Below are 25,585 nucleotides of genomic sequence, written 5' to 3'. Positions count from 1 at the left end.
TTTCTTAGACTGCTGGTGATTGGGGTCTTACCCAGTGTGTGACCGAAAGAGGATAAAACAACATAGTTTATTATAATTAAATGCATACCCATAAATATATACACATATGCTCATGATCATCAAAAAATGAGTATATGCTCATCAAACACTATTTGGACACCACTAAAAAAAAGTAAAAAAATTTACCTGAATATATCACTGTTAAAATCTAGTGTATTTATTTCCAAACATTTTTCCTGTGCATTTTGGTGAAGTTGTAACTATAAGTAGTTTTTTAATGTGATAAATATGTTATTCTTTTTACATTTATTTTAAAATTCAAGTACAGATAACTTAGTAGCTTTAATGCATATTTAATCTGTACGTCAGTTCTAGAGTGCGTCTAGTTTAAGCAAAGAAATGGAGAAAAAGAGCTCAAAGAATAAGAAAGAAAGGAGAGAGAAAAGAAAGAGGAGGAAAAAGGAAGAGGAAGTGCAGGAAGGAGAAGTGTGGGGAAACAGAAGAGTTGGGGGAGCATCAGTGATGAGATGCCAGAGAGGTTGAAAAGGAAGTTTTGGTAATTTATGAGCGAGTTCCTGAACTAATCTCCGTTCATCTTGCCTTCCAACACCGTAACTCTACACAGGAGCAAAATGTGTTGTTATATTTCTGCCCTTTGAACTTCAGATTAGTTTGTTAGTCACTGGTTACAGTTCTTTATCTGCTCTTCAGCATTAAAATAATTTTAAATACTCAAATCAATAGGATAGCTGAAGCAGCCTGTGAGTAGGTCATTCTTCTCTAGTTGCAGAAGCTAAAGCTAGATCCCTATAGGACAAGAGCCTGAGGGTTCTACCTCTGCCAGAGATATTAATGTGCATGAAAAGCAAAAGGCAAACCAGCTGTTCATTCAATTTATTCCTGGTCTCTAAGTCTTTGATTTTATTTTTTCTTCATCACATTGGTGGTAAGTTAGCTGAATTCGTTTGGAGTCATTAGTAAATGAGGACAAAATCATTCCAACGTAAAAATTCTCTCAAGCACTAACAATTTTCCATGGACGGACTGCAGTTTTACCCAAGTCAGCTTTTTAAAAAACGGTTGTGATTGTTTGAAAGTATTACACCATAGAAGATCATTCGTCTTTACACACCCAAGATTCTATATTTCTCTCTCTCTCTCCCATTAACTAGTTTTGTGGCCTTGGCTTGCTTCTTAGGGAAACTCAAAATAGACGTAGCCCCTAAGTGAGCTCAAAGCGATGAGACCGTATTTTGCCAGCAGTGTACAAAAGGAATTTCTCAGTTAATATTCTTAAGATTTTACACTTGTCAAAAGAAATAACAATACAATGCAAGATTATTTGTAATTATTTACCATGGGCCTGGTGAGCCGTCTCCATAAATTATTACAAGGATGAGTTTGTGAAAGACTTTCATCAGAGTGGGAAACCACAGGCTTGCATATCTGACCTTTCGTGTGATTTCATTCAGTGACTAGGGTAACACCAGTCGGTTCACAGTCGATTTATTTATTCAAGAAGATAAATCCCCTATCCTCCCTAACTCTGGCGGGCTCTCTGATTATACATGCCAAGATCTCCGCGGACCGCAGGACGTCCAGAGCAGCCCTCTGCCTTTTCTCTCTCCTGCTCCGTGATTTATCCGTGTATCCCTTTTCCTTCTCTTTCGTGTTTACTCTCCCTACTGCTTCCTCTGGTTGTGTCTTACTTTGTTACTTCCTCACCTCCTTCCTTGCATTCTGTCTCCACCCTTTCACTCTCTTTTTGCTCTCCTGTCTTCTCCTTGCATAATATGAAGTTAAAATATGGTTTCAAGCATTTTGTTGGTTTACTAGCTCTGCATTACCACTTCCTTGCACCCTATTCTCCAGGACTCACCGTTCTTTACAGTTGCCCTACTGCTTCCATGCCTTTTGCACACTTTTTGTTTGCTTGAAAACTCTTCACTCTCTATCAAAGTCCTCCAGCCAATTCCCCTTTGTTCAAATGCACTTTTTCCATGAAAATTTCTTCTCCTGATCCTTCTCCTCTGTCCTTTTCACCTCTTTGGGTGCACCCAAATGTACTCACTTTCATGCTTCTGATCTCTCCCTTGCTCATATGAAACTTATTAGTAATTTTGAGAACTTAACAAATTATTTCGTATAAAAGCATATTAACTACATAAGTTATATTATTTATCTTTGTAGCCTTTATTACACAGTGTTACCTTGCATGTAAAAAGTGCTTCATAAATATTAAATTGACTTGCATTCTTTTTTTTTTTTAAGATTTTCTTGATTTATTTGACAGAGATAGAGACAGCCAGCGAGAGAGGGAACACAAGCAGGTGGAGTGGGAGAGGAGGAAGCAGGCTCATAGCGGAGGAGCCTGATGTGGGGCTCGACCCCACAACAACGAGATCACGCCCTGAGCCGAAGGCAGACGCCTAACCGCTGTGCCACCCAGGCACCCCTTGACTTGCATTCTTAATTTAAATCCCAGGGAATTAAATCAAATTGCCTCCTAGCTCCATGTGACAGTTCAAATTTTCCATGATTAGTGGCTTCTGACTTTAAAAGTATTCCCATTTTGGGGGGGTGCCTGGGTGGCTCAGTCGTTAAGCGTCTGCCTTCGGCTCAGGGCGTGATCCCAGGGTCCTGGGATCGAGCCCCACATCGGGCTCCCTGCTCCACTGGGAGCCTGCTTCTTCCTCTCCCACTCCCCCTGCTTGTGTTCCCTCTCTCACTGGCTGTCTCTCTCTCTGTTAACTAAATAAATAAAATCTTTAAAAATAAAAAAGTATTCCCATTTTTATCAGAATTCTTCTTTAGTGAAATTGTTGTCAGCCTGCTCCCCACTGTAGTATATCCATTTCTTCATCTTTATTTTTAAAATAGTAAATAAAGTAAATTAATAAAGCATTGGTACTTTGAAATATACCATAGTTTTTTTTAAGTGTATAAAAATTTAAATAAAAAATAGTCTTTATTCCAGTAAGTGAAAAATTCAGGAATTTATGTAAAATTATAATGTCACACACATTATATGGTTTCCTCTCTACCTTTGCAGTAAGAATGACTCCTAATGAGACCTTAAGCCAAATTAGCAGCTTCTGTAAGGACAGCTCTCTTATTCTTCAGGCTGATTTCACAAATGTGTTGCTCTGTTATTGCTTTAACTTACTCTTTCTTTATACTTTGATTCCCAACTTGACTAAAAGGTCTTTAGATGCAGAAACCCTATGTGATAGCCAGCCTTTGGTTTGGCCTATAACGATCCCCACCACTTGGCATTCACATCCTTGTGTAGTTCCTTTCCACATTTTACTGTACGGTCTGCATGACAAATAAAATGACACAAAATGATGATTTGTCACACTGCAGCTTCCGTCTTGAACGTGCCCTCGCTCGCTTCCTCTCTTTCTCTCCCTCTCCCTCCTCACTCTGTCTGAGAGAGGTCAGTTACCACGTCATGAGAGGCCCTCATAGGGAAGAGGAAGTTTCTGGCAGACAGGCTCTCAGACAGAACTGAGGCCTGCCAACTACCATGGGAGAGAGCTTGGAAGCAGAGCCTTCAGCCCTAGTCAGGTCTTGACAAGACTGCAGCCCCAGCTGACAGTTTAAGTCCTGAGGGACCCTAAGCTAGAACCACTCAGCTCAGCTGCTCTCAGATTCAGGACCCTCTGATCCTGTGAGATAATTAATATTGTTTTAAAATGCTGAATTTTGGATAATTTATTATATAGCAATAAACAGCTAATACACCTCTTTCTCTCACTCTGTTGCTTAGTACTCTGGGTAACATTTTACGGTTGAAACCTATTCAAACAACCTGGTCTAACCCCCTTTAAACAAAACAGAACTGAGGCCCAGAATAGTTAAGTACTTGCCTCAGGTCATTCAGTTAATTCCTGGAAGGAAAAGGATTAAAGCCCAAATCTTATAATACCTAATACAGTATCTCTCTCACTTTCTATTCAATCCAATCTACTCCTAGGTGATAAATAATATGTATTAATGTTCACACTAAAAGAGAACTATTGGTATGATAAACTAAGACTGATAAATCATAGTTGAATTGTTCAAACCTACTTTTCCTGCCCTTTGTCTTCTCCAATGGACAATCTAGTACATTCATAAACTCCTATAGCAGAAAGTTGATAGTGAAAAGTAATGAATATTAATTAACATGAATTAATTTTGCCATTTGTGGGTGGTTGTGATAAGAAGCTTTGGTAGGAAAAGAGGCTAAATTTTCTAATAAAATAAATCTTCCAACTATTAATAAATATTAACCATCCAGGTCATTTTTGTGAATAATGAAAATAACTGACTATTTTTTATTAGTTACTGATTCTACATTCTTTTTTGATAGCTCCTCATTACCTGTAGAATAAAGTTCATGTTCCGCAAAATGGAAAATAACTTTGCAAGAAATGAGAGTTCACTGGCTACCTTGAAGCTGATATTCCAGAAACACTAATTCCCGTAATTCCCATACATACCTCCTGAAACATTACTCAGCTTTTCCCCGTGCGCTACTTTCCAGGAAGGGATGCCCTTCCTTGACTCCCTTCCCCATTCCCTACCCACTTCTCCTAGCCTGGTTTACTTCCACTAGATCTTGAAGATATAGTTCAAACATCATGTCCTTCAAGAGTCTTGTTCAGCCTCTCCTAGGTTATGTCACCTGCCCTCCACTATGGTCCCTCCCTGAACATATTTTTATCACATACTTACCGTAGTCTATTAAAATTGAGTTTTTGGTGTTGGTTTCCCAAACAGGCTGAAATTTTTCAAATAGTGGGTCTCTTCCTATACATCTATGTATCCATAGTACATAGCATAACAATGTATGCTCAATCAGTATCGCAATAAATAGTCTTCTAGTTGTTGAAAAGAGCCCCTGCAACTTTGAGAATAAAAACCTTCTAAGATATTTTTAAGGTATTGGAAAAAAACCTAAGGCCAGTCAGGTCACAAATAATGTATATGTCTAGTTTTCAAAGGTACAATATGATTTACAGAGAAGCACAGAAAAATTCTTAAAAAATAGAATCCCAGGTATACTGTCTTTGCACTAATTCATCATTTTTGCCCCCTTTTTTGCCTCTTTTTTTTATTGGGCAAGGTCCTAAAAGGATTAGAAATAAACTGAGAACATAGTAATCATGGACAAAAGAAAGAACCAATTTGCCAGTAAACTATTTCTCTTTCAACCTATCCTTCAGAAGTGCTTGTTAGAACAAACTCTCTGCTGTTTCTTTTATTTATTTTTGTGTTTGTTCTGTTTGGACTGAGTGGCCTTTAGAGAGGGAAACTATTTGGCGGTACTCCTAAAATTGTCTGATTTGTTTTCTGAAATTAAATTGTATATATGTATGTATCCTATAATAATTATGTAGGCACTAGTGAACAGAAGTATAAATATTTTAATATATATCAGAAATGTGTTTAAAATACAACCAAATTAAATTTTGCAGCATCTTTAGCAATTTGTACACGAAATAAACTGAAAGTTTCTATGCCAATTCAGGGGAAGACAGATGGAGATGTTTTGTACAAGGAACGTTGGAGTAGAGTTTTTATTTAATAATAAGGAAATAATGCCAAGTACTCATTAGGTCATATTACAGAGAAGAAAATTTCAGCTGTTTATAGTTCTTCATATGTAGATTATCCCACTGCATGGTTCAAATTCATGTGTGATGTTTTAATAACACCGGTGATGGTATAGTGATCATGTGATGGTAACTAAAACTATGCTTTGGAATTGTCCCATCTGCAAAATGAGCATAACTGCCAATTTTATAAGTGCTCTGTGAAGATTAAATGAGGTGATATACCTAAGTGTTGAGCACAGTGCCAGGCACATGGTAGTGTCTTGGTCAATTTACCTCTTTCACTGCAAGAGAGAAAATGTTACTTAAAAATGCCTCAGTTTTGCCCCTTTAAAGTCTCTTAGTAACTTGTGTTGGCTCTAAGGAAACTGGAAGGCTTAAATCAGTATTCTGAACATGAACTTTTTACTCTTCAATATTGAATGATGTTAGTCACACAGTGAACTCACCAGGCTTCCTATTTAATATCTACTCTCTGTGAGTTAACTGACTACCCAAGAATTTCCAGAAAACGATCCAATCATTGCACATAGAGGATTTTGTTATAATCGTTTCAATCATCAGCTAATTTTTTAACACCAATCTTTCTTAATTAAAATGAACAACACCTAAATAGTCCTACGTATAATTTTAAAACTAAAAGTAATACATGAGCAAGCTTATTAGGCTGACCAATTTCCTAAAAGTCTTTCCTTTCTTTCCGTGAAATGAACTAATAGCATAACCGCAAGCTTACAGCAAAGAGGTATTTTAAGAATTAATTAGAATGGAATGGGGGCGCCTGGGTGGCTCAGTCGTTGGGCATCTGCCTTCGGGTCAGGGCGTGATCCTGGCGTTATGGGATCGAGCCCCAGTCAGGCTCCTCCGCTAGGAGCCTGCTTCTTCCTCTCCCACTCCCCCTGCTTGTGTTCCCTCTCTCACTGGCTGTCTCTCTCTCTGTCAAATGAATAAATCTTTAAAAAAAAATTAGACTGGAATGAAATGGTGTGCACCAATTTCAGTATTGACATACATATTTTAAAAGAATTAACATTGTTTCAGTGATCTACTTAGCTTAGTCAGGCAATAAAAATGTTCCTGGTTGCACGTTGTACAATTTTATATAAACTAAATTAGAAGATTCATGACAATAACAAACAAAATTTCTACATAGTACAGTAATTTAGTAGTAATATTAATGTAAATACCTGATAAACTATTAAATAATCCTTTAAAACACCATGAATTTTAGGTCTAAGTATAACTTAATCACAATGATAGAGATTTATGCTCATCTTCCCCAGAGATGAATTATTATTCGGTATCTGATCAACTTTAAGCCAGTTAAGAGAAAATTTCCAGACTAAATTTGGCCAGAATGTTTTCAAAGTCGACAGCACCTCCTTATGTCTATTAAATATCCAACATTATTTGTAATGCGTTATTTGTACAAGGAGTCGAGCACAATTTCTCAGAAACAGAGACACCTTGATAGGCTTATCTGAGTGGGAAAACACCTCGCTTCAGTGCCTGCTTCATGATTTAGAGGAAATAATGCTACGCACGGCTACGTGACTACTGAGTGCACTGCTTACATAATTATAGTAGGAGATGCAGCTCTAATGGTCGTAAAAGTTGGCTTATCTTAAAGAATGTGGCAGATAGCCTCCATAATTTTGTCCTTAAAAGACAAACATATGCCTCAAAACTGTTGTTTCTCTCACTTTTTAGAAACTTCATAATGATAAGGTAGCTTTTACAGTGAATATTTGTGGACACCTGACTTAAACAGGTTGCAATTATGCTCAAAGATTGAAAAAGCATTAAAAAGAAAAGTATGCAGTCATCCAGAATAACAATATTACTCCAATCAGCAGGACTTCAATTATGCCTTCAAAAAAAGTTACCCTTTCAACAAAAATTACCCTTTAAAAGAAATAGTTATTTTTAGTAAACGGAGCAATCAAATCTGACAACTCATAAAGGGCAAATGTTCTCATACTTTTAATTGAAAAAAAAGGTTACTTTAGTGAGCTTAACATTGATTCCTGGCAAGATACTAAGTCACTTTCCATTTCCTGGCCTTGCAATACTGTCTACACCCAGGTATCTCCAAAAGTATCTCCTCTGAAGGTAATATATTTGTCCTCTCTCTTTCATTCTGCTCATCCTTCAGGTCATTTTCTCCCAGAGAAGACTTCCATACCCATTTCCTCAAGTTGAATCAGGCAACCCCCTAATTGCTCTGAACTTGCCCCCTCTAACTTGTATTTCACCCTCCACCCCCAACTAAACCGTTAATTCTCTAAAAATATGGACTGCGGAATTGCTTACTATTGTAGCCCGAGCCTGGGATAGGGGAGGTATCAATGAATATTTGTTGAATTAATAAAAGAGTGAAAAAAAAGAAGTCATCTGTCTTTCGAAGTTTTGTATGATGTCTTCATTATTCGTGCAAACAAGGGAGGAAACTGTCCGCTGCCTACAGGTGATCTCCCCATGAAAGATGCCACAATATAAACCAGACCAACCAGGCTCTTATCAGAAGTACAGTCTGAGACACTACAAAACACCAAGATTATCCAAGGATCAGGCTACTGGCACTAAAACAGAGTATATTCACCAACTTTCCACCTCTCCCCACCTCTTTCACCCTATACATACATATGTCTTCTCTACCCTTTGACACCAGTCAGTAAGTCCAGAATCAATCTCATATGTGCTACTAATAAGTAGGCAGATTTCCTATCCAAAAATTATCAGCCCACTGCTTTGTTTTACTAGTATAGCTCATTTAATTCTTAAAGACATTTTCTCTCTGTATCTCCTTTTAATGCAGATATTCCTTAAACCAATATCAACTAATTATCATTTTTTTCCTGCATGTAGTTTTTGATATGCAGGAATTAGTTGACGGTCAGATGAAAACAAGAATGGGTGTTGAGGAGGCTATAACTTTTCCAGGATCGGTCTTCTCCATGCCATGTCAGTCATCCTTGTATTATCACCAGTGTTACCTGTGTCTGCTTAGATCACTGACCTTTACAATTAAACTTGTCCACCAGTCCCTTGAAACTACCCAGAAAAACATTAAGTCAAATAGGTTCTACAGGCCAATACTTTCTTTTAATGATAGAGAACAAGAGAGAAGAGGGAAATGAGATATACTTCTCTTTTATTTCAGCAAACTTTTAATTCTTGTCTCCATTAAATTTTCATGATCATTTAGTAACCTATTTCTTATCTATAACTAATTTTAGATGTGTAAAAACTTAAGGGAGAAATATGTTGAATGACTGTCAGTCCTTCTCCCTTCTTCCACCTCTTGCTTTGGGCTAAGTGCTCCTCCTCTACCACTGGGAGACAAAAGGAGGAATAAGACATGATGCTTATCTTTCCATAACTTACATTTTTTTAATGGCATTGCCAAATGCGAACAGAAAGAATCCTAAGACAAGGTAAATGTGCAGTGTATGGCTGGAAAAGGCAATTCTGTTTAAGATCTCGAAGAAGTGATCTCTTCAAAGGGTACTGAAATTCATTCATTAAATTTGCCGTTCTCCCTTCAGTTTATGCTAAATTTCAAATTTCTAAATAGTTTTTGGTCAGTAAATAAAACTTTTTCTTTATTGATATAGTTGAAATAACTTCAAACTTTTGCTTAAACCACTTTTTTGAAAAATCGAACGTTTATTGTTTTTAGGAACATAAGTAAGAATTCTTCAGTCGTGTTCTAATCCTAAAACATTTTAGGTTAATGCATAGGAAATGCTTTTGGTTAGTTTCTAGGTTGCCTAATTAAAGGTATTGGACATCATTTCAAATTAGGAGAATGGTCCTATAAAGCTGCTCCAAACTCAGAAAAGAGATTCAAGCTAGGCTTAAATCTCATTGCAAATCTCTGGATTTCAGCCCAGCATGCATCTATACCCAAAATACTACACTAATTGTCCAAGATCATATTCAGGCTCCTGACTTTGGCACAGATTCTTGGTTCAAGGTTATTCTTAAAATATTGCTTCGGGTCCATTTGCCTTTTTATTTGGAACCAAAAAAATGAGGGGAAGCTTGGTTTAGTTCTTCACTGCACCACAGAGAGATGCCTAGGCAATAGTTTCAAATCGCAATTTTTTAAAAAGATTTATTTATTTATTTTAGAGAGCAGGAAGAGGGACAGAGGGAGAGAGAGCATCTCAAGCATGGGGCTCAATCTCATTACCCTGAGATCATGACCCGAGCCAAAACAAGAGTCAGGTGTTCAACCGACTGAGCCACCCAGGGGCCCCTCTCAAATTACAATTTAATGAAATTTAAGTGTTTTACCCAAATCAGAGAGGAGAGTTGGGAGGCAGGAGCATTGTACTCTGTTGTCAAGTAAGTTTGGGAAACCATATATAATCTCCTCCTGGAGTTTTGCAATTTATATTAGTATAAATCAGGCTCAGAGCTTGTTCACTTTTATTTAACCTAATATTTCCCAGTCAATTAGCCACAGGAGGGTGTTATACACAACTAATGAATCATCGAGCCTTACATCGGAAACCGGGGATGTACTGTATGGTGACTAACATAATATAATAAAAAATCATTAAAAATAAAAAAAAAAAAAATTAGCCACAGGAACTGTGCTGCAGGAAACACCATTAATATCTCAGGGGACACCAGTGTCCTAAGAAACAAAGTTTGGAATTGCTGCCTTAAGAAAAATCTGCATGCTGAGTTGATTCTGAATTTGTTCCAAAAGCAGTTGCTCAATATTATCTACAATTACATCTGAAGCTCAAATAGGCAGATAAATGGAAAATATTACATGATAATTTTAACTTGATAAGTATGGTATTTAAGCATATTGAAATACACCTCTTTTGCCCTGTCTTATATTAATCATAGAAAATAAACTCGTTTGCCTTTGGTCCTGATAAATAAACAAAGATTATTGCGATTTTAGGCACAGATTTAACTAATAGATTCAAACCTCCGATTTGACTATCATCTGTAATTATCTATTATTATTTCAACCCCTCTGTACACTAGTTTAGTTTTGTTTTGATCCAAGAAGTTCTCCCACTGTATCAGAGTATTGCATTCCATTGCCCTTATTCTTTAAGTGCATCAAAAGAAGTTAATAGAGCCCTATTTTATGAGGATCTTTTGTGTTTAAATCCACCCTAAACTTAAAATGCAAAATCTGGGGTGCCTGACTGGCTCGGTTAGTGGAGAGTGCAACTCTTGATCTCAGGGTTGTGAGTTCAAGCCCCAAATTGGGTGTAGAGATTACTTAAAAATAAAATCTTTAAAACAAATAAAATGCAAAATCCATTTATTTTTATATAAAGTCCTTTTTTTTTCCCTTTCCTCTCTTGCCAATTTCTTGTCCTGTTTACAAAGATGTTGCCATCCTATTTATTCTCAGAAGGACACTAGCTAACAGCTCTAGCAAGTACTCATACTCAACTCTACTAGAAGTGATTACATTCTTCTGCAGGGAAGTTGACTGGAACAGACAACCTCTAGAGCTTATTCTCCCCCTATATACGTCAAATCTTTTCCCTCTGAGAATGATATTATCTGCCTAAAAGGCAAATTTTACCTGGACGTGGATATTAAATAATTATTTTTTCTGCTTCCCCACCCTAAACCCTTTGTCTTTATATATTACTATACAAACCCTTTTGTGCAACTAAGGTAAATAGGTAAATTTGCTTTGTTAGCAAATTAGGTATGACTTCTCTTCCTAAGTCAGGTGCAGATATAATTTTAAATGTAGTAGATGTGAATCTTGGTCAAGAAACAGTTAAGTGTTCAGTGACTCTTTAATTCGGCTTTCTGAACTATGTGAAAGGCAGAGGATTTTCATTTTCCAACCTATTTCATGTGTAGAAAGACTGGATATGAACCTGGAGTACATTATGCTAAGTGAAATAAGCCAGACACAGATGGACAAATACTACATGATGCCACTTATAGGAGGAATCTAAAATAGTCAGACTTGTAGAAGCAGAGAGTAGAATGGTGGTTGCCAAGGGGTGGGGGTGGGGGAGGGAGACATAGGGAGGTATTAGTCAAAGGGTACTAAGTTTCAGCTATGCAAGGTGAGTATGTCCTAGAGAGATACTGTGCAGTGCAGCGCCTGTAGTTTATACTGTTGTTATTTGCTAAAAGGATGCATCTTATGTTGTGTTACTATCACAAAATAATTATAATAAATTAAAAGGCAGGAGGGCACTTTTGGAAGTGATGGATATGTTTATGGCATAGATTGTGGTGGTAGTTTCATAGCTGTAGAAATTGGTCAATTTGTATACATTAAATAAGTCCAGATTTTTGCATGTCAACATACCTCAATAAAGCGGGTGTTGCTTTTTTTTTTAAGAAAGATTGGATATGGTTCAGAAAAAGAAGGAATTCATATGGAAGCTCATTTCATTTAATGAGTTCTTTTTCCTCCATATTATTTAGATATGCACAATTCCTGCCTTTTCTTCTGTGTGCCATATGTGAAATTAAAATATAGAAAAGTACTGTATTCTAGTAGTGATGTAAAAGAAGTTACTGTGCTACCAAAAGTTTTTGATACAGAAAAAGAAAGCTAGGATCCTTAGAAAAGAAAGAAAGCTTTGCTTTAATCCCAAATTTACAAAGAAAACCAACTTCTGGCTTCATATCCTTTTCACTAATCTGGATAGACCCTCTAGGCTTGTGTTTTCTTCCCCTATGGGTTTTCTAGACTTGAGGCTGTCTCTTTAAATCACCGCCTTGAACTCTGTGAGGTGGCCATAGGAGATGAGACCCTAATTTGGGGGCATCTGGGTTCATAGTCATAAGTGGCTCATTTAAGTGCCAAGTAAGCTGGCACTGATGTCTGTACTCCAGGTCCCCTGCTGTGTCACCACTTGAAAGTGCCAGAAGAGGTTCAGACCTGCCTGTCATTGTGAGACTGTGGCACAAGACCTATTCTTCCCTGCAATGAACTCATTTGTCAAAGAAGCCTTCTTACACAGTAGCTGCAGAGCTGTCATCGCATGCATTTGCAGGCCAGTTCTCCAAATGTTGGAGCCACTGAGATTTGTCAGAGAGGTTACCTGGACCCAGAAGAACTTCATCAATGCATAAGTCAGAGAGTCATTCCTGATAAGCCCATTTTGAAATCCTCCCTGCTATAAGTTAACTATGGAGCCGTCTAAGGGCTCTAAAACATTCCTGGGACCTGAGGGGATCCAGGCTGAAATAGAACCCTTGGTCCCACTAAATAGTGGTTTTCAGCCTTATCTGCACAGTAAAATCACTAAAAAGCTTTAACAAACATTGATGCCTGAGTCTTCTCCACCTTCTCAGGATTCTGATTTAACTGAACTGTGATCTCCCAATAATCTAATGTGATCCTGTGGTTCTCAGTTTTGGCAGCATGTCAGAATTATCTGGGGAGCTTTTTAAATTCCTGGTGCCCAGGCTGCACCCCATATCAATTTAATGAGAGTCTTCGTGGGTGGGACCTGGCATCAGTATTTTTTTTTAAAGTTCCCTAGCTGATTACAATATTTAGCCAAAGCTGAGCAATAGGAAAACATGGAAAAGGGAACCTAGCTGACTAAAGCTGGCTTCTCGCATTCTCTCCAGTTCACTTGGGTCTCCGAATGCTCTAAAACTCTAGGCTAAAGAGTTCTAATACAGTCAAAAAGGAAAGTACATATTCAGATGCTCTGGGTTGTTATAGAAAAGGAAGTGATGGTCAGTTCAAATGAGGATTTACAAAATAATAAAGAGACGCACCTGTGGCAATACATCATGTGCACTTTGTAAGTGCCAGACACTTGTATTAGCCAAAAAAAGAGGAGAACTATACGATGAAAAATCATCTTTATTATTAGAATTCTCAAAGACTAGCTAGTATTTCCAAATCTGCTCACCAGCAATTTATCCATTTTCTATAATTTAAAGCCTTGACGACTTACTTAAGGGAATGCAGGTCGCCAGTTCTAGAGGATTGCATTTTGTCAGTAATGCTTGGATTTTGGTTCAGTTCCATAGATATGTTTCTCATTGTCTCTTTTTTTAAGGTGGGGTTGCCCTGGTTTTCTTATTTTTGTTTTGATAATGTGAATTATTGTTCTTTTATATAACTTGCTAAGAACTGTCTGTAGCATAAGCAAGTTTACCATCTCCATATTTGGAGGTGGTATGTAAATTTGCTAGCTACTAGCAGAGATTATTGCTGAGTAGGATCTTATCCAAAGAATTGTTGACAGTTGGGTTGCTGAGGATTTTGTGGCCAAAGTCAGATCCCACAACGTTGTGTTTATTTGCTTTTTGCCAATTGTTAGGCCATATCCCGTCACAGTCTAACAATCCAAAAGAGAATATTGCCAAATCGTTGGCTAGTTTTCAGAATGGCTAACCCTTTTCTTGCTATGGAACTTACAATGCTTAATTCTAATAAGAGAGGCATGCTTTTGCTTGAGTCAGTGGCCTATCACAATCAAGAATTTCTTCTTAAAAGAAATGGGTGATATTGACCATCGTGGGGAAGAGCAAAACTTTCTAGTAATTGGATCCCCAAAGCAAGAAAATCGTCTTGCGGGGCTGAGTTCTTTGTTCCACATCTGTGTCTCAGGGCAGTTGTCAGTTGCCCAGTACACTGCTGCCATCTCTCACTTGGCACCTCAATTCCCAGCTTAAACAGCAGTGTTATTTCTGTCAGTGTGGAGTGATTGACTCTGTCTGTTGATGGAGTGCCTGGTCCAAAAATTATCTAAATTCACCCTCTCGCCCTTCCCCAAGGGGAGAGCTCTGGCAACAACAGAAGTATTGACCATCCATTACCAATCCCTTTACGATGTTATTAATGCTCTCCTTCTGCAGAGAACATGAATATTTATTTCATTTTAGAAGGGCATATTATGCTTTTATTACCCTTATTATTAGTTCAGGTTAGGTTCCAGTTTTGTCACTTGCAAGCCTACTATAAAGCTAAATGTGGAACGACTAGAGAGGACAGGCTTTCTTGCCTCCCGGGTGAGAACACTATGCAATCTGAGGACCAGTTCTCCAGTAACAGCTTCTCTTCCCTCAGCATCAGCAACGTGGTCCAGCATCTCCTGGCCTCTCATGAATTCCTACATTTACATACTTGGGTCTTACTTCATGTCTATTAGTACAAGTCTTATTTTTGTTGGGTTCCTTGGTGTGCTTTTTCTGCAGTTTACTCATTCTAGTCTAAATTTAAATATTTCACAAGACAACACTAGAAGACTGAAGTGAGGTCCTCACAACTCAGGATAGCTTAAGTAATTTTTTTAATTCCCTAACGACATGAGACATGAGCTATCATATTCACCTCCCTGCCACTCCCCTTCTCTTCCTCCAGGCCCTCAACCTACCTACCCTAGCCCAGTCTTCTGGAAACAGAATTGTATACCCAGATTGTTTACCTCTTCTACTCACTCCAGTCCATTATCTTAGCAATATCTTATAAGTCACATTTTTATGAAGAAGTTATCCTTCTGCTAGTAAAGTATGCAGTCCTTCAAAACCTATTCATTTCATCAGGTAACTTTCCCCTTCATTCCAAAACAAAGCCATGAGAATGAAGTGGGCACCTTCTCATGGTAATTCAGAGAAAAACTGTGTCTCACACGAGCTGACATCTAACTTTTCACACAAAATTTTACCATCTAAGACATTTAAATCTATACCATCTTAAAATACCTCCAAAGAAGGGTGTGCAACAACCACTGAACAAATTTAAGGCATCAGAGTACTGAAAATGAAATGCAAGAGTTTGATTCTAATGTGTCACACTTTCTGAACTCTGCTGCATTTCACTCTAGTAGACAATCCAATTACCTTTTACTCTCATTTTATATAGGAAGGAAACAACTTTTGTTTGTTTGTGCCTTCATTCAATTGATTATTGAGGTTGTAAATAGTCTTCATATTTATAATTTCAAGTTTTTATTCTTCTTTGACTTCTTAAACAAATTTTCTTGAGCACTTTCTTTGTACTTAGAGATAGTAGCTTCAACTTCACATGTGTCCATTTGCACATTGTATGTATGGGGCATTCACAATTAACATTAGTAAGGCTGCAACCAGAAATAATAGGAAATGACTACCAGAATTCTCTTCTAATAAGTTATTCTCCATTTATTTTTTGGTGAAGTATTTCCTTTGTGTCTTAGGATTTTCTAACAGACAACTGGGAATTAGCTTCTTTTTAACTATGATGAAACTTGACTGGCTCCTTCTTCAATCAGATAGCAATAAACCTGACAAGAATTTTAGGGTTTACTTAAAGCATCCCATTGAAAGTTTTTCTTTCCAGGAGAATTCACCATATCAAGAAAGTATACCTCTATATACAGCCTATGAAAAGCTTATAGAAGTGAAGATTGTTTACATGATATGTATCCTGTCTTTTAACTACATTGGTATTGTGCCATTCTAATTAATGATACAGAATGAGTTTCTTTCTTTCTCTCTTTCATTTTTACTGTAGAATTAGAGTAGAGGAGGAATGGTGTACCAGATTGGCTTTATGGTTACTCAGGGTTAATGCTAAATTGTGTTTCAAACTGTAAAATAAGTTTGACATTTTGTGTATGTTTACAAACACCTGAGTTTCATGGTTTCAAGAAATTTTAACACAAAACACATATGTGAATGTGTCCCACTTGTAGATATTTTTTATCCCAAATAATTATGCATATGGTTCATTTTCACTGGATTTTACATCTAATTTTTTGATTTACATTATTTGACAAAAGCATTCAAGAGGAATTAGTTGGCATACAGAAAAATTCTAGTGTTTAGGTTTGATAACCATATTGCTACAATTTAAAATTAGCTCTGACAGCTCATTTTATCCTTGAGATAATATTCACCTATCTCATTCAAAGTATGTGGTAATTATATAATGAGTGCTTAGATTTGTTCGCATTTATGTGATATATTCTATGGCTCAGAATAGGATAAACTGTAAGAACTAGAAGGTATATTGGAGATCATCTTTACATATCCCACATCTTAGAGATGAAAAAAGCAAGAATTGGAAAGAATTAAAAATTTTTCCAGAATATTCAGACAGGGATTAGACCTATGTGTCATAACTTCCACCTGGGCTCTGTCTCCTCTACCAGGTTCCATTATCCATGATAAATCTCAATAACTTTTTAAAAAATTGATTGCAATCCAAATTCTTTTGCTCACATAGAAGTGATTATCCACAGAACCTTCCTCCAAATAGTTATTTCTTTACCTAAACTTTAGCATAATCGGAACAATATTCTAAGACTAATGTGATAATTTTATTAATAACAGTAATGATTAAACTATAGCTGTTAATAATCCATTAAAATGGCCTTAGCATTCTATATCAATTACAGTTACAAAGAAGATCCTCTTATTTTATTGGAAACATAATTCCCCAAATTCCCACTTATTGGTTCATTAATTAAGAAGCCTAAAAACCATTCATTAAACAAGCAACAAAAGTTTCAAGTACTCACTGCAAGCCAAATGTACTGCAAGTACTTAAGCAAATGTTTACATCATCAACCCCATGCATTCTTTTTCAATTGACTTTTACATACATAATATTATAAGATGATATAATAATAACATTGTTCAAGTGCTAGTAATACAAACAACATTTATTTTCATTTAGGAATTTTAAATTCTTACTACAGATGTTGAGTATTTTACCCCATTAAATTTAAAACTATTGAAATTGTTTATTAATCATAGCTGCTAAATGATAAGTCCAACCCTGATATTTTAACATGAAAAAAAAATAACTGGGTTTTGAAGAAAATGTAAGGTACACTAACAGAAAATCATGGACATCACTTCCAAATCACTTTTATTTCCTCCTTCACATTTACATTTCTCTTAAAGTAACATAGAACTATGGCATAGAAGATTTAAAGAAAAGGTTAGGAGGAACCTTTTTTTTTTTGGCTTAGGTAAATAAACAATCTAATACAAACTCATTACAGTGTGAACAGATGAGGATACCACAGATTCCTTTCTATTTTATAACTGTATACAATTGCACAAGTCGCTAGAAGCATTTTTGAGCACAGATTAAGTATTTCACACCACAGAAATATTGTTTCAAAGAAAATCAAATTACTTTTTAAAATAAATTTTCTGTTCCTCAAATGAATAAGTAGGTTTTGGTGAACATTTACTGAGTACTCTTTAAGAGTTCCTAATGAATTTTGCTAGAAGACAATGAGTCACATTTCAGTGTGAATAATATCATTTGCCTTTTGCTTAGTTTATAAGCATTTTGAGCTTAGGACATGGGGATTATATTTTCAAATGGGCTTGGGTTATCAGTTCCAACTCTAATATTAGTAGATTTGACCTGTTGCAGGAGATGTTTTTGGAAACATAATTCAGTGATCCCAATTTAGAGAAACTAGAAGATGATAGTTAATTTTTTCCCCAAAAAAAGGAAACTAAGAAAGCCTGTCACTTGAAAAATGATTCTTTCACAGATTAAGGTTCATACGCAGTGCATAAAAAAAGGACATTACTTACTGTAACTGTTCTTCATCTCTTGGGTTCCTTTGACTTTGCCTCGTTTATCAATCCTCAGATACCACTGTGTTCGACAGAAGAGTCTTCTCACTCTTATATCCCCTCCTTCCATGTAATCATAACTTCTTGTATGTCGCTCAGGGCTGGAACAGTTCACATTTGTAGCCATTTGCTCTGGAGTCATGTCATTGCAAGCTAAAGATATAGTGCCCACTAGACAGATAATGTGAAAGCATGATCTGTAGAGCAAAGTTGGCAGGATCCATGTCAGTATCCATTTGCGCATTATAGTGTAGTGCTCCGGGTGTTCATGAATAACATAATGAAAATTAAATCTTGAGTTGATTGTTGCTCCTAGGTCATTGACCTCTTCCTATCTGTGAATTGTAGATTGATTTAAGAAAGAGTAGTTGTTGTTTTCCAAATTGTTATCCTTATCCTTTTAGTTCCTGATAACAATACAGGATTCCTCCTTAAATAACTCTCTGTTGCTATTTCCTTATAAAAACAGGTTGTAATAAGCTCAGTTGCTGCGACACTGTTTACTACTTGACTGCTGTTTGCAATGAGAGATTAAGAATAGGGAAGGGAAGGAGGGGAAGATGAAAAATTGTATAAATTTCAGTGGTAAATAGTAGTATAACATGCAGTGCCGTCTGTACTGTGAAGGCACATTTAAAACAGCTTTCACAGAGGATGTCAACATCTTCATCTCCCTCTATGTACATTTATAAAAGTTATGCATTACTAGAGACAAATCAGAATATGATGGTACCATTTATTCCAATGGCTGTTTGGTAGGAAACATCCTGCAGTTAGAGCTATTGATTTAAATTAAGTCCTAAAATCACTACCAACAAAGTATAAATGCTTTCCCTAGATTTGTTTGTATGCTTTTATGTTTGTGGTTAATCAGTTATTTTCTCCTGAACTACCCACATTTCTCAAGTTAAATGCCAGCATTGTCTGGAAAACTTCAACCTTATCTTTATGTAAGTTCTACAGCATAATTACTATAGATAATTACATGGCTCAAAAGTCTGGTAACTTTACTTTTCCCCTCAGCACTAAAACCAGAGAAAAGAGGCAAACTACTAGAAAACCATTCAGCATGATTTTTAAAGACAAATAACAGCAACTTACTTGTTCTGTTGATAACAGCTGGACGCACAAGAATTCCATGTCTCTGGTCTGCCTTGTGCAACTTGAGCCTTTCTACTGTAGCTACAAACTATTTCTCAGCTGAGAAATTCTCCAGCAGAATCATAATTGTTTCCATAAATCAACAGGCAAGAGGATTTGCTCTCTGTGTGAGCGCGTGTATGCTTGTGTGTGTGTGTGTGGAGCCTTTTTATTCAGGGCTTTTCGATAAATACCTTTGCTGACCTCATTGGAAGCAATTAAAACTTAACCAGTGAGCTGTTAGTTGAATACAACAGCGAGAATAAAGGAGGCTTATATAGTATTCATTCAATGGTCATGAGAGGGAGCTATGAACATGGTTTATGCCTAAATCTACCAGTGGGTACCTACTTTGTAGAAACAGATCTCTGATTCTGAAGCAGTTAAAAGGGGAAAGGGAAGTTTTTATACCATCTTTACGACATAGGAGTTGTATATAAGTTGAAAAAGATTCCTTTGAACGTATATAAAAGGGATTTTTGCTAGTTAGAAAGCTTTTTCCATAGCTTTATGATACATGCATTTCTACTATTACTTCTTTGCACTCAGAATTTTAGAACAAAACTAGCCCGTGTTAGTTAACTCACATCTTAGTGTTCTAAAGCACTATGTGGCTGAGTTAAGTGCATATCTTTTCATACAGAGGTATTTTACCGTGGTATATGAGTATAATTTTTAGATTTTATATTTCTAGACTGAAAGTAAGAAGACCTAGTTTCTTATCTGAGCTGAGCCACTAATTACCAGTATGACTTCAAGTCACTTGGCATTTCTGAGTCTCAGCTACCACATTTGAAAAATTACTGCATCAGTCTAAATGATTCTATGGTGCCTTATAGTTTTAAAATTCTGTGACTTTGACTTGTACTAACTACTAATATAACGAAGAGGATGCATCCTTTTAAAAATTATAATCCTTAAAAATTAGAAATAAAGAAAATGGTCTTATACTGGTTATCAGTGTTTGACTCTTGCTTCAATAAGAACATTGGCTCAATAAATAAATGTTTATCTAAGTATGGAATTATAAGAGCTCTAGTTAGCATAAATAAGAGAAAGCTATGATACTTTCCAACATGAGTTACTCTCTCCTTCCTATTCTGGCATATATATATATATATGTGTGTATATATATATACATATATATATATATATGTATATATATATACACACATATATATATATATAGTGTTCTAGTGTTTTATTAGATATTTGCTGCAAAATAATTGCATTGTTAATCGAAATCAATATTTAGGAATGTATATTGAAATTTTCTTTCCCATGTTAATATCCCCAACACACACACACACACACACACACACACACACACACACACACGCACAAACACACCACTTGAAATGCACTATTTTACCACCAGGTGGTGCATGTAGACCAAATAGGAAAAGGAAATTAAGTCCTTTCAATCAGATTATAGTGTATGTGATTTCTGTGCTTTGGGGGAATAGAATCAAGAGCATGGAATAGGCTAAATGTACCCAGTTACTCTTTAGGCACCAGATATTGAAATTCATAAGTTTACTAGAGCAGAGGAGGGTGGGCCCTTCTCTAATTGTATCTATTGAATAGGTCACTGTAAAATACTCTATCATGTATTTCTCCAAAAGGAGGAAGAGAAGGGAAAGAAAGTATGATGCTACTGTGTTCCGAATCATAGCCCCATAGGCAACAATAAGGAACAGTGTCAGAACTCACAGAAGTTGGATATTCCTTATAAAGAAGTAAAAATTATTAACAGTCAGTTCACATGTATAGATATTAAAGAGCTACTAAATCCATCTGTTCCACACCGACCCTATAGATTTTAAACTAAGAAATCAATAGATTAAAAGTCAAAATTTCCTAATTAAATGCTTAAGACTTATATAAAAGAAATGGATAGTTTGTTGATAAAGACTGCTAGTGCCTCCATAAAATCTGCCCTATAGGGTTAACTGTAAAATTGGAAACAAAGCACAAAATTGTGATCTATTCACTTTAACTTCATTAGATGCCATTGCACTCTGTGATTTGAAAATATAATCCCCATAATATTAATGAGTGACTTGATCTCAATAAAAGAACTATATTTAAATCTTTTAAGTATTAGAACGCCTAGGTGGCTCAGTGAGTTAAGTGTCTGGCTTCGGCTCAGGTCATGATCCCAGAGTTCTGGGACCAAGTGCCACTTCGGGCTCCTTGATCAGTGGGGAGTCTGCTTCTCCCTCTGCCCCCCCCCCCACTCATGCTCTTGGGCATGCTCTCTCTCTCTGACAAATAAATAAAATCTTTTAAAGAAAAATTAAAAATAAATAAATCTTTTGATTATCAGTTTTCCTAATGAAAATTAATTAATTCACAATAGCCCCACAACTTGTTTCACTAACACCACAGCTGTAATGAAGACCTCACTTATGCCCTTGTTATAATTATACTTCAAGAGGTGTTCTCCAGAAACCAAGAGGAACCTTAGGTACCTCTAGATGGGGTAACACTCTGGGTTTTTTTTTTTATTTAATTTTATTTAAATTCAATTAATAATGTGTTATTAGTTTCAGAGTTGGAATTCAGTGCTTCATCAGTTGCATATAACACCCAGTGCTCCTTATGTCATGTGCCCTCTTTAATGCCCATCACCCAGTTACCCATCCCCCCACCACCTCTCCTACAGCAACCCTCCGTTTGTTTCCTATAGGTAAAAGTCTCTTATGGTTTGTCTCCCTCTCTGATCTCATCTTATTTTATTTTTCCCTCCCTTCCCCTATTATCCTCTGTTTTGCTTCTTAAATTCTACAGATGAGTGACATCAGATGATAATTGTCTTTCTCTGATTGACTTATTTCGCTTAGCATAATATCCTTTAGTTCCATCCACATCATTGCATATGGTAAGATTTCATTTTTCGATGGCTGAGAAATATTCCATTGTGTGTGTGTATATATATATATATATATATATATATATATATATATATATATATACCACATCTTCTTTATCCAGATGTCAATGGACAATGGGCTCTTTCCATAGTTTGGCTGTTGTGGACATTGCTGCTATAAACATTGGGGTGCAGGTGCCCCTTCAGATCATTATGTTTGTATACTTTGGATAAATACCTACTAGTGCAATTGCTGGGTCATAGGGTGCTCTATTTTTAACTTTTTGAGGAATCTTCATACTGTTCTCCAGAGTGGCTATACCAGCTTACATTTCCACCAGCAGTGTAAGAGGGTTCCCCGTTTGCATCCTCGCCAACATCTGTTGTTTCCTGACTTGTTAATTTAACCATTCTGACTGGTGTGAGGTAGTATCTCATTATGGTTTTGATTTATATTTCCCTGATGCTGAGTGATGTTGAGCATTTTTTCATGTGTCTATTGGCCATCTGGATGTCTTCTTTGGAGAAATGTCTGTTCATGTCTTCTGCCCATTTCTTGACTGGATTGCTTGTTTTTTGGGTGTTGAATTTGATAAATTCTTTATAGATCTTGGATACTAGCCCTTTATCTGATAAGACATTTGCAAATATCTTCTACCATTCTGTAGGTGAGCTTTTGGTTTTGCTGACTGTTTCCTTTGCTGTGCAGAAACTTTATCTTGATAAAGTCCCAGTAGGTCATTTGTGCTTTTGTTTCCCTTGCCTTTGGAGATGTGTCTAGCAAGAATTTGCTGTGGCCGAGGTTGAAGAGGTTGCTGTCTGTGTTCTCCTCTAGGAGTTTGATGGATTCCTGTCTCACATTTAGGTCTTTCATCCATTTTGAGTTTATCTTTGTGTATGGTGTAAGAAACTAGTCCAGTTTCATTCTTCTGCATGTGGCTGTCCAATTTCCCTAACGCCGTTTGTTGAAGAGACTTTTTTACACTGGATATTCTCTCCTGCTTTGTCGAAGATTAGTTGACCATAGAGTTGAGGGTCCATTTCTGGATTCTCTATTCTGTTCCATCACTCTGGGGTTTTTTAAAGTTCTTAGTGGTAATTAAATTGATAAGCATTTATTGTTCTAGATTTAACGTATATATAGTGATAGGCTAAGCACAGAAATACTTTGAAGAATTGTCTCTCTTGTTTCTGGATTGTGTTAACTTCAGCTTTCATTGGAAACCTCCAGCTCTTGAGCTTCGAATTTGTAAAACAAAGGTTTAAATCTGTAAAACGAAGTATTCTTGTATCTATTCCTAAACACTGGCTTTTTAGAAAAATGTCTTTAGAAAGTAAAGATTAGCATCTGGGATTCTTCAAAAAGAAACAGTACCTAACTCACCTAGTTTGATTTGGGAATAGAATACGTAAAAAGAATACAGTGAATCTATTTCAGTGACTATCATGAAAACATAAGTGGTCATTAAAGTAACGATTAACCACCATCTAGTTTTGCTTAAGCAACCTCCACTATATTCCTATTTCATAAAGAGGTAAATGATAGAAAATAGCTTTTGTTTAATGAATTTTACATTTCAATAATTAATTTTAAACCTATGCCACATTCATAAGTATGTATAATATAATCAGTAGAAGGGAACATCATTAAATATTTTCATTACATTTTTACATCCTATCCTGTTCCCCATCCTCTTGGCTCCCATTCTTTACCAAAAATATAGATAATCGTTATTAGTTTCTTGTGTATTTCCAGAGTTTTCTATGCATATATAGGCAAATTGAATACATATGTGTGTGTGTGTGTGTATATATATATATATATTACTTTTCCTCTTTTTGTACAAAAGGTAGCATACCATACGCAATGTGCTGCATGTTGCATTTTTTACTTAATAAAAATAGAAGGTCTCCCCATTAGTATTTAGGAAATTTCCTCAATTTGTTTTACAACTGCATAGTACTCCATTGAATAAGACTATATCACAGTGTATTTGCCTAGCCTTCTATTGATGGACATTTAATTTTTTTCCAGTCTTTTTCTGTTACAAAAAAAAATGCTATGATGAATACAATTATAAACGTGTCATTTTTTTACTATGCAAATATATTTGTAGGATCAATTTCCAGAAGTTGTCCGGGTCAAATTGTATATGTATTTATTATTTAGATAGATATTGCCAACTTAACCTCCACAGAAGTTGTACTAGTTTTATAATCCCACTAGCAGTACTGAAGTGTGACTTTTTGTTCAGTATAGTATATTACTAAACTTTTGGGGTTTTGCTAATCTGACAGGTAAAAATGGCATTCATTATAGTTACCCCTTGCATTTCTCATTTTATGAGAGAAAGTCACCACCATAGAGTACCATAAAGAAAAGTTACATGGTGCTATGAGTGTCCACAACAGGTGGCAGTAGGGAAACTTTCCCTGCAGTAATGCCAGTAGAGCTGCAATTCAAAGGGTGAGTGGGAGTTAAGCATGTGAAGAGGTACCTGTAAATGTACAAAGACCCTGTATTGAAAGAGAACATGTTTCTTCAATGATGAAACACCAGTATGGTTTTATTAGAGGGAACGAGAAGGACTTTGGTGCATGAAGAGGCAGGAGAGGCAGGCAGGGTCCTGTTGGGCTATGTTAGGGAGTCTGATCCTCACCCTAAAGGCAATAGGAAGCCATTAGAGTATGTTAAGCAAAAGGGTGACATGATCTGAATCACACTCCCTACCTCTATCGTGGCCCAAACTCATTTAATTCCTATTAGCAGAATGAGTTTATGTAATATTAAATTATGTTCATGTATCTTTTTTATTCTGTTCTTCATATTTTCAAAAAGATAGACAAACTTTGTAATTGGAAAGGAAAGATGGGGGAGAAAAAAGTCACATACACTTCCTGACTTAGATAAAGCCTGAATCCACTCACTTCACAGGGTTGTGCTAAGTACTGTGAAAGGAGCATAGAGAAGTCTATTTGGGGAGCCAAGCTCCTATATTTCTGGAAACACTGTAGCACACAGCAGAAGCAGCAAAACTTCAGAGAGTAAGGACTCCCTCATATGTCTAAACAGATGCGGCCATAAGCACCCCTCATAAAGATTTCCCATGTTTCGAAAAGAAATCTGAAAGCAGCAGGAAGCCCATACCTGAAGGAACTGTGTGAGCAGAGTCAGGGAACACCCAGAAGAAACAAAAGTAGACAAATGACTCAAAAACCAGAGGGCCTTGCCTTGTCCCTGAATCCTACCACATCTTAAGGCAGAAAAGGGGAGCCCAGGAACAATGGAGGTTAAGTTTTTTATCAATGGGGGCGGGAGGGACATTCTCGAAGTTGAAGCAAGGTTGATTTATAAACATAAATCATAAATTTATGTTATTTGTTGCATGTTTGAGATTATGGT

General features: G+C 36.4%; 2 protein-coding genes across 4 annotated transcripts in view; one reads left to right on the top strand and one right to left on the bottom strand.

Moving 5' to 3' along the window:
* Positions 1-19,555, bottom strand: part of FGF7 (fibroblast growth factor 7) — a 52,242-nt gene extending 32,687 nt beyond the window's left edge. The window contains exons 1-2 of one of the 2 annotated variants that reach the window (XM_045812071.2): positions 19,269-19,555; positions 18,126-18,502 (exon numbers count right to left, since the gene is read on the bottom strand). In XM_045812071.2, coding sequence (XP_045668027.1) covers positions 18,126-18,411 — 286 coding nt within the window. In that variant the 5' untranslated portion in view covers positions 18,412-18,502; positions 19,269-19,555. The remainder of the gene's footprint in view (positions 1-18,125; positions 18,503-19,268) is intronic. The other variant, XM_045812072.2, reaches the window with a different exon arrangement.
* Positions 1-25,585, top strand: part of FAM227B (family with sequence similarity 227 member B) — a 195,732-nt gene that overhangs the window by 98,776 nt on the left and 71,371 nt on the right. The gene's annotated exons all lie outside the window — the stretch shown is intronic.

Source organism: Ursus americanus, chromosome 36 (genome assembly GCF_024610735.1).
Source record: "Ursus americanus isolate L20-20 chromosome 36, mUrsAme1.1.p, whole genome shotgun sequence".
In the NCBI taxonomy this organism is placed as follows: domain Eukaryota; kingdom Metazoa; phylum Chordata; class Mammalia; order Carnivora; family Ursidae; genus Ursus; species Ursus americanus.
The sequence above is the reverse complement of the archived record's forward strand: the minus strand, read 5'-3'. Positions and strand labels throughout refer to the sequence as shown.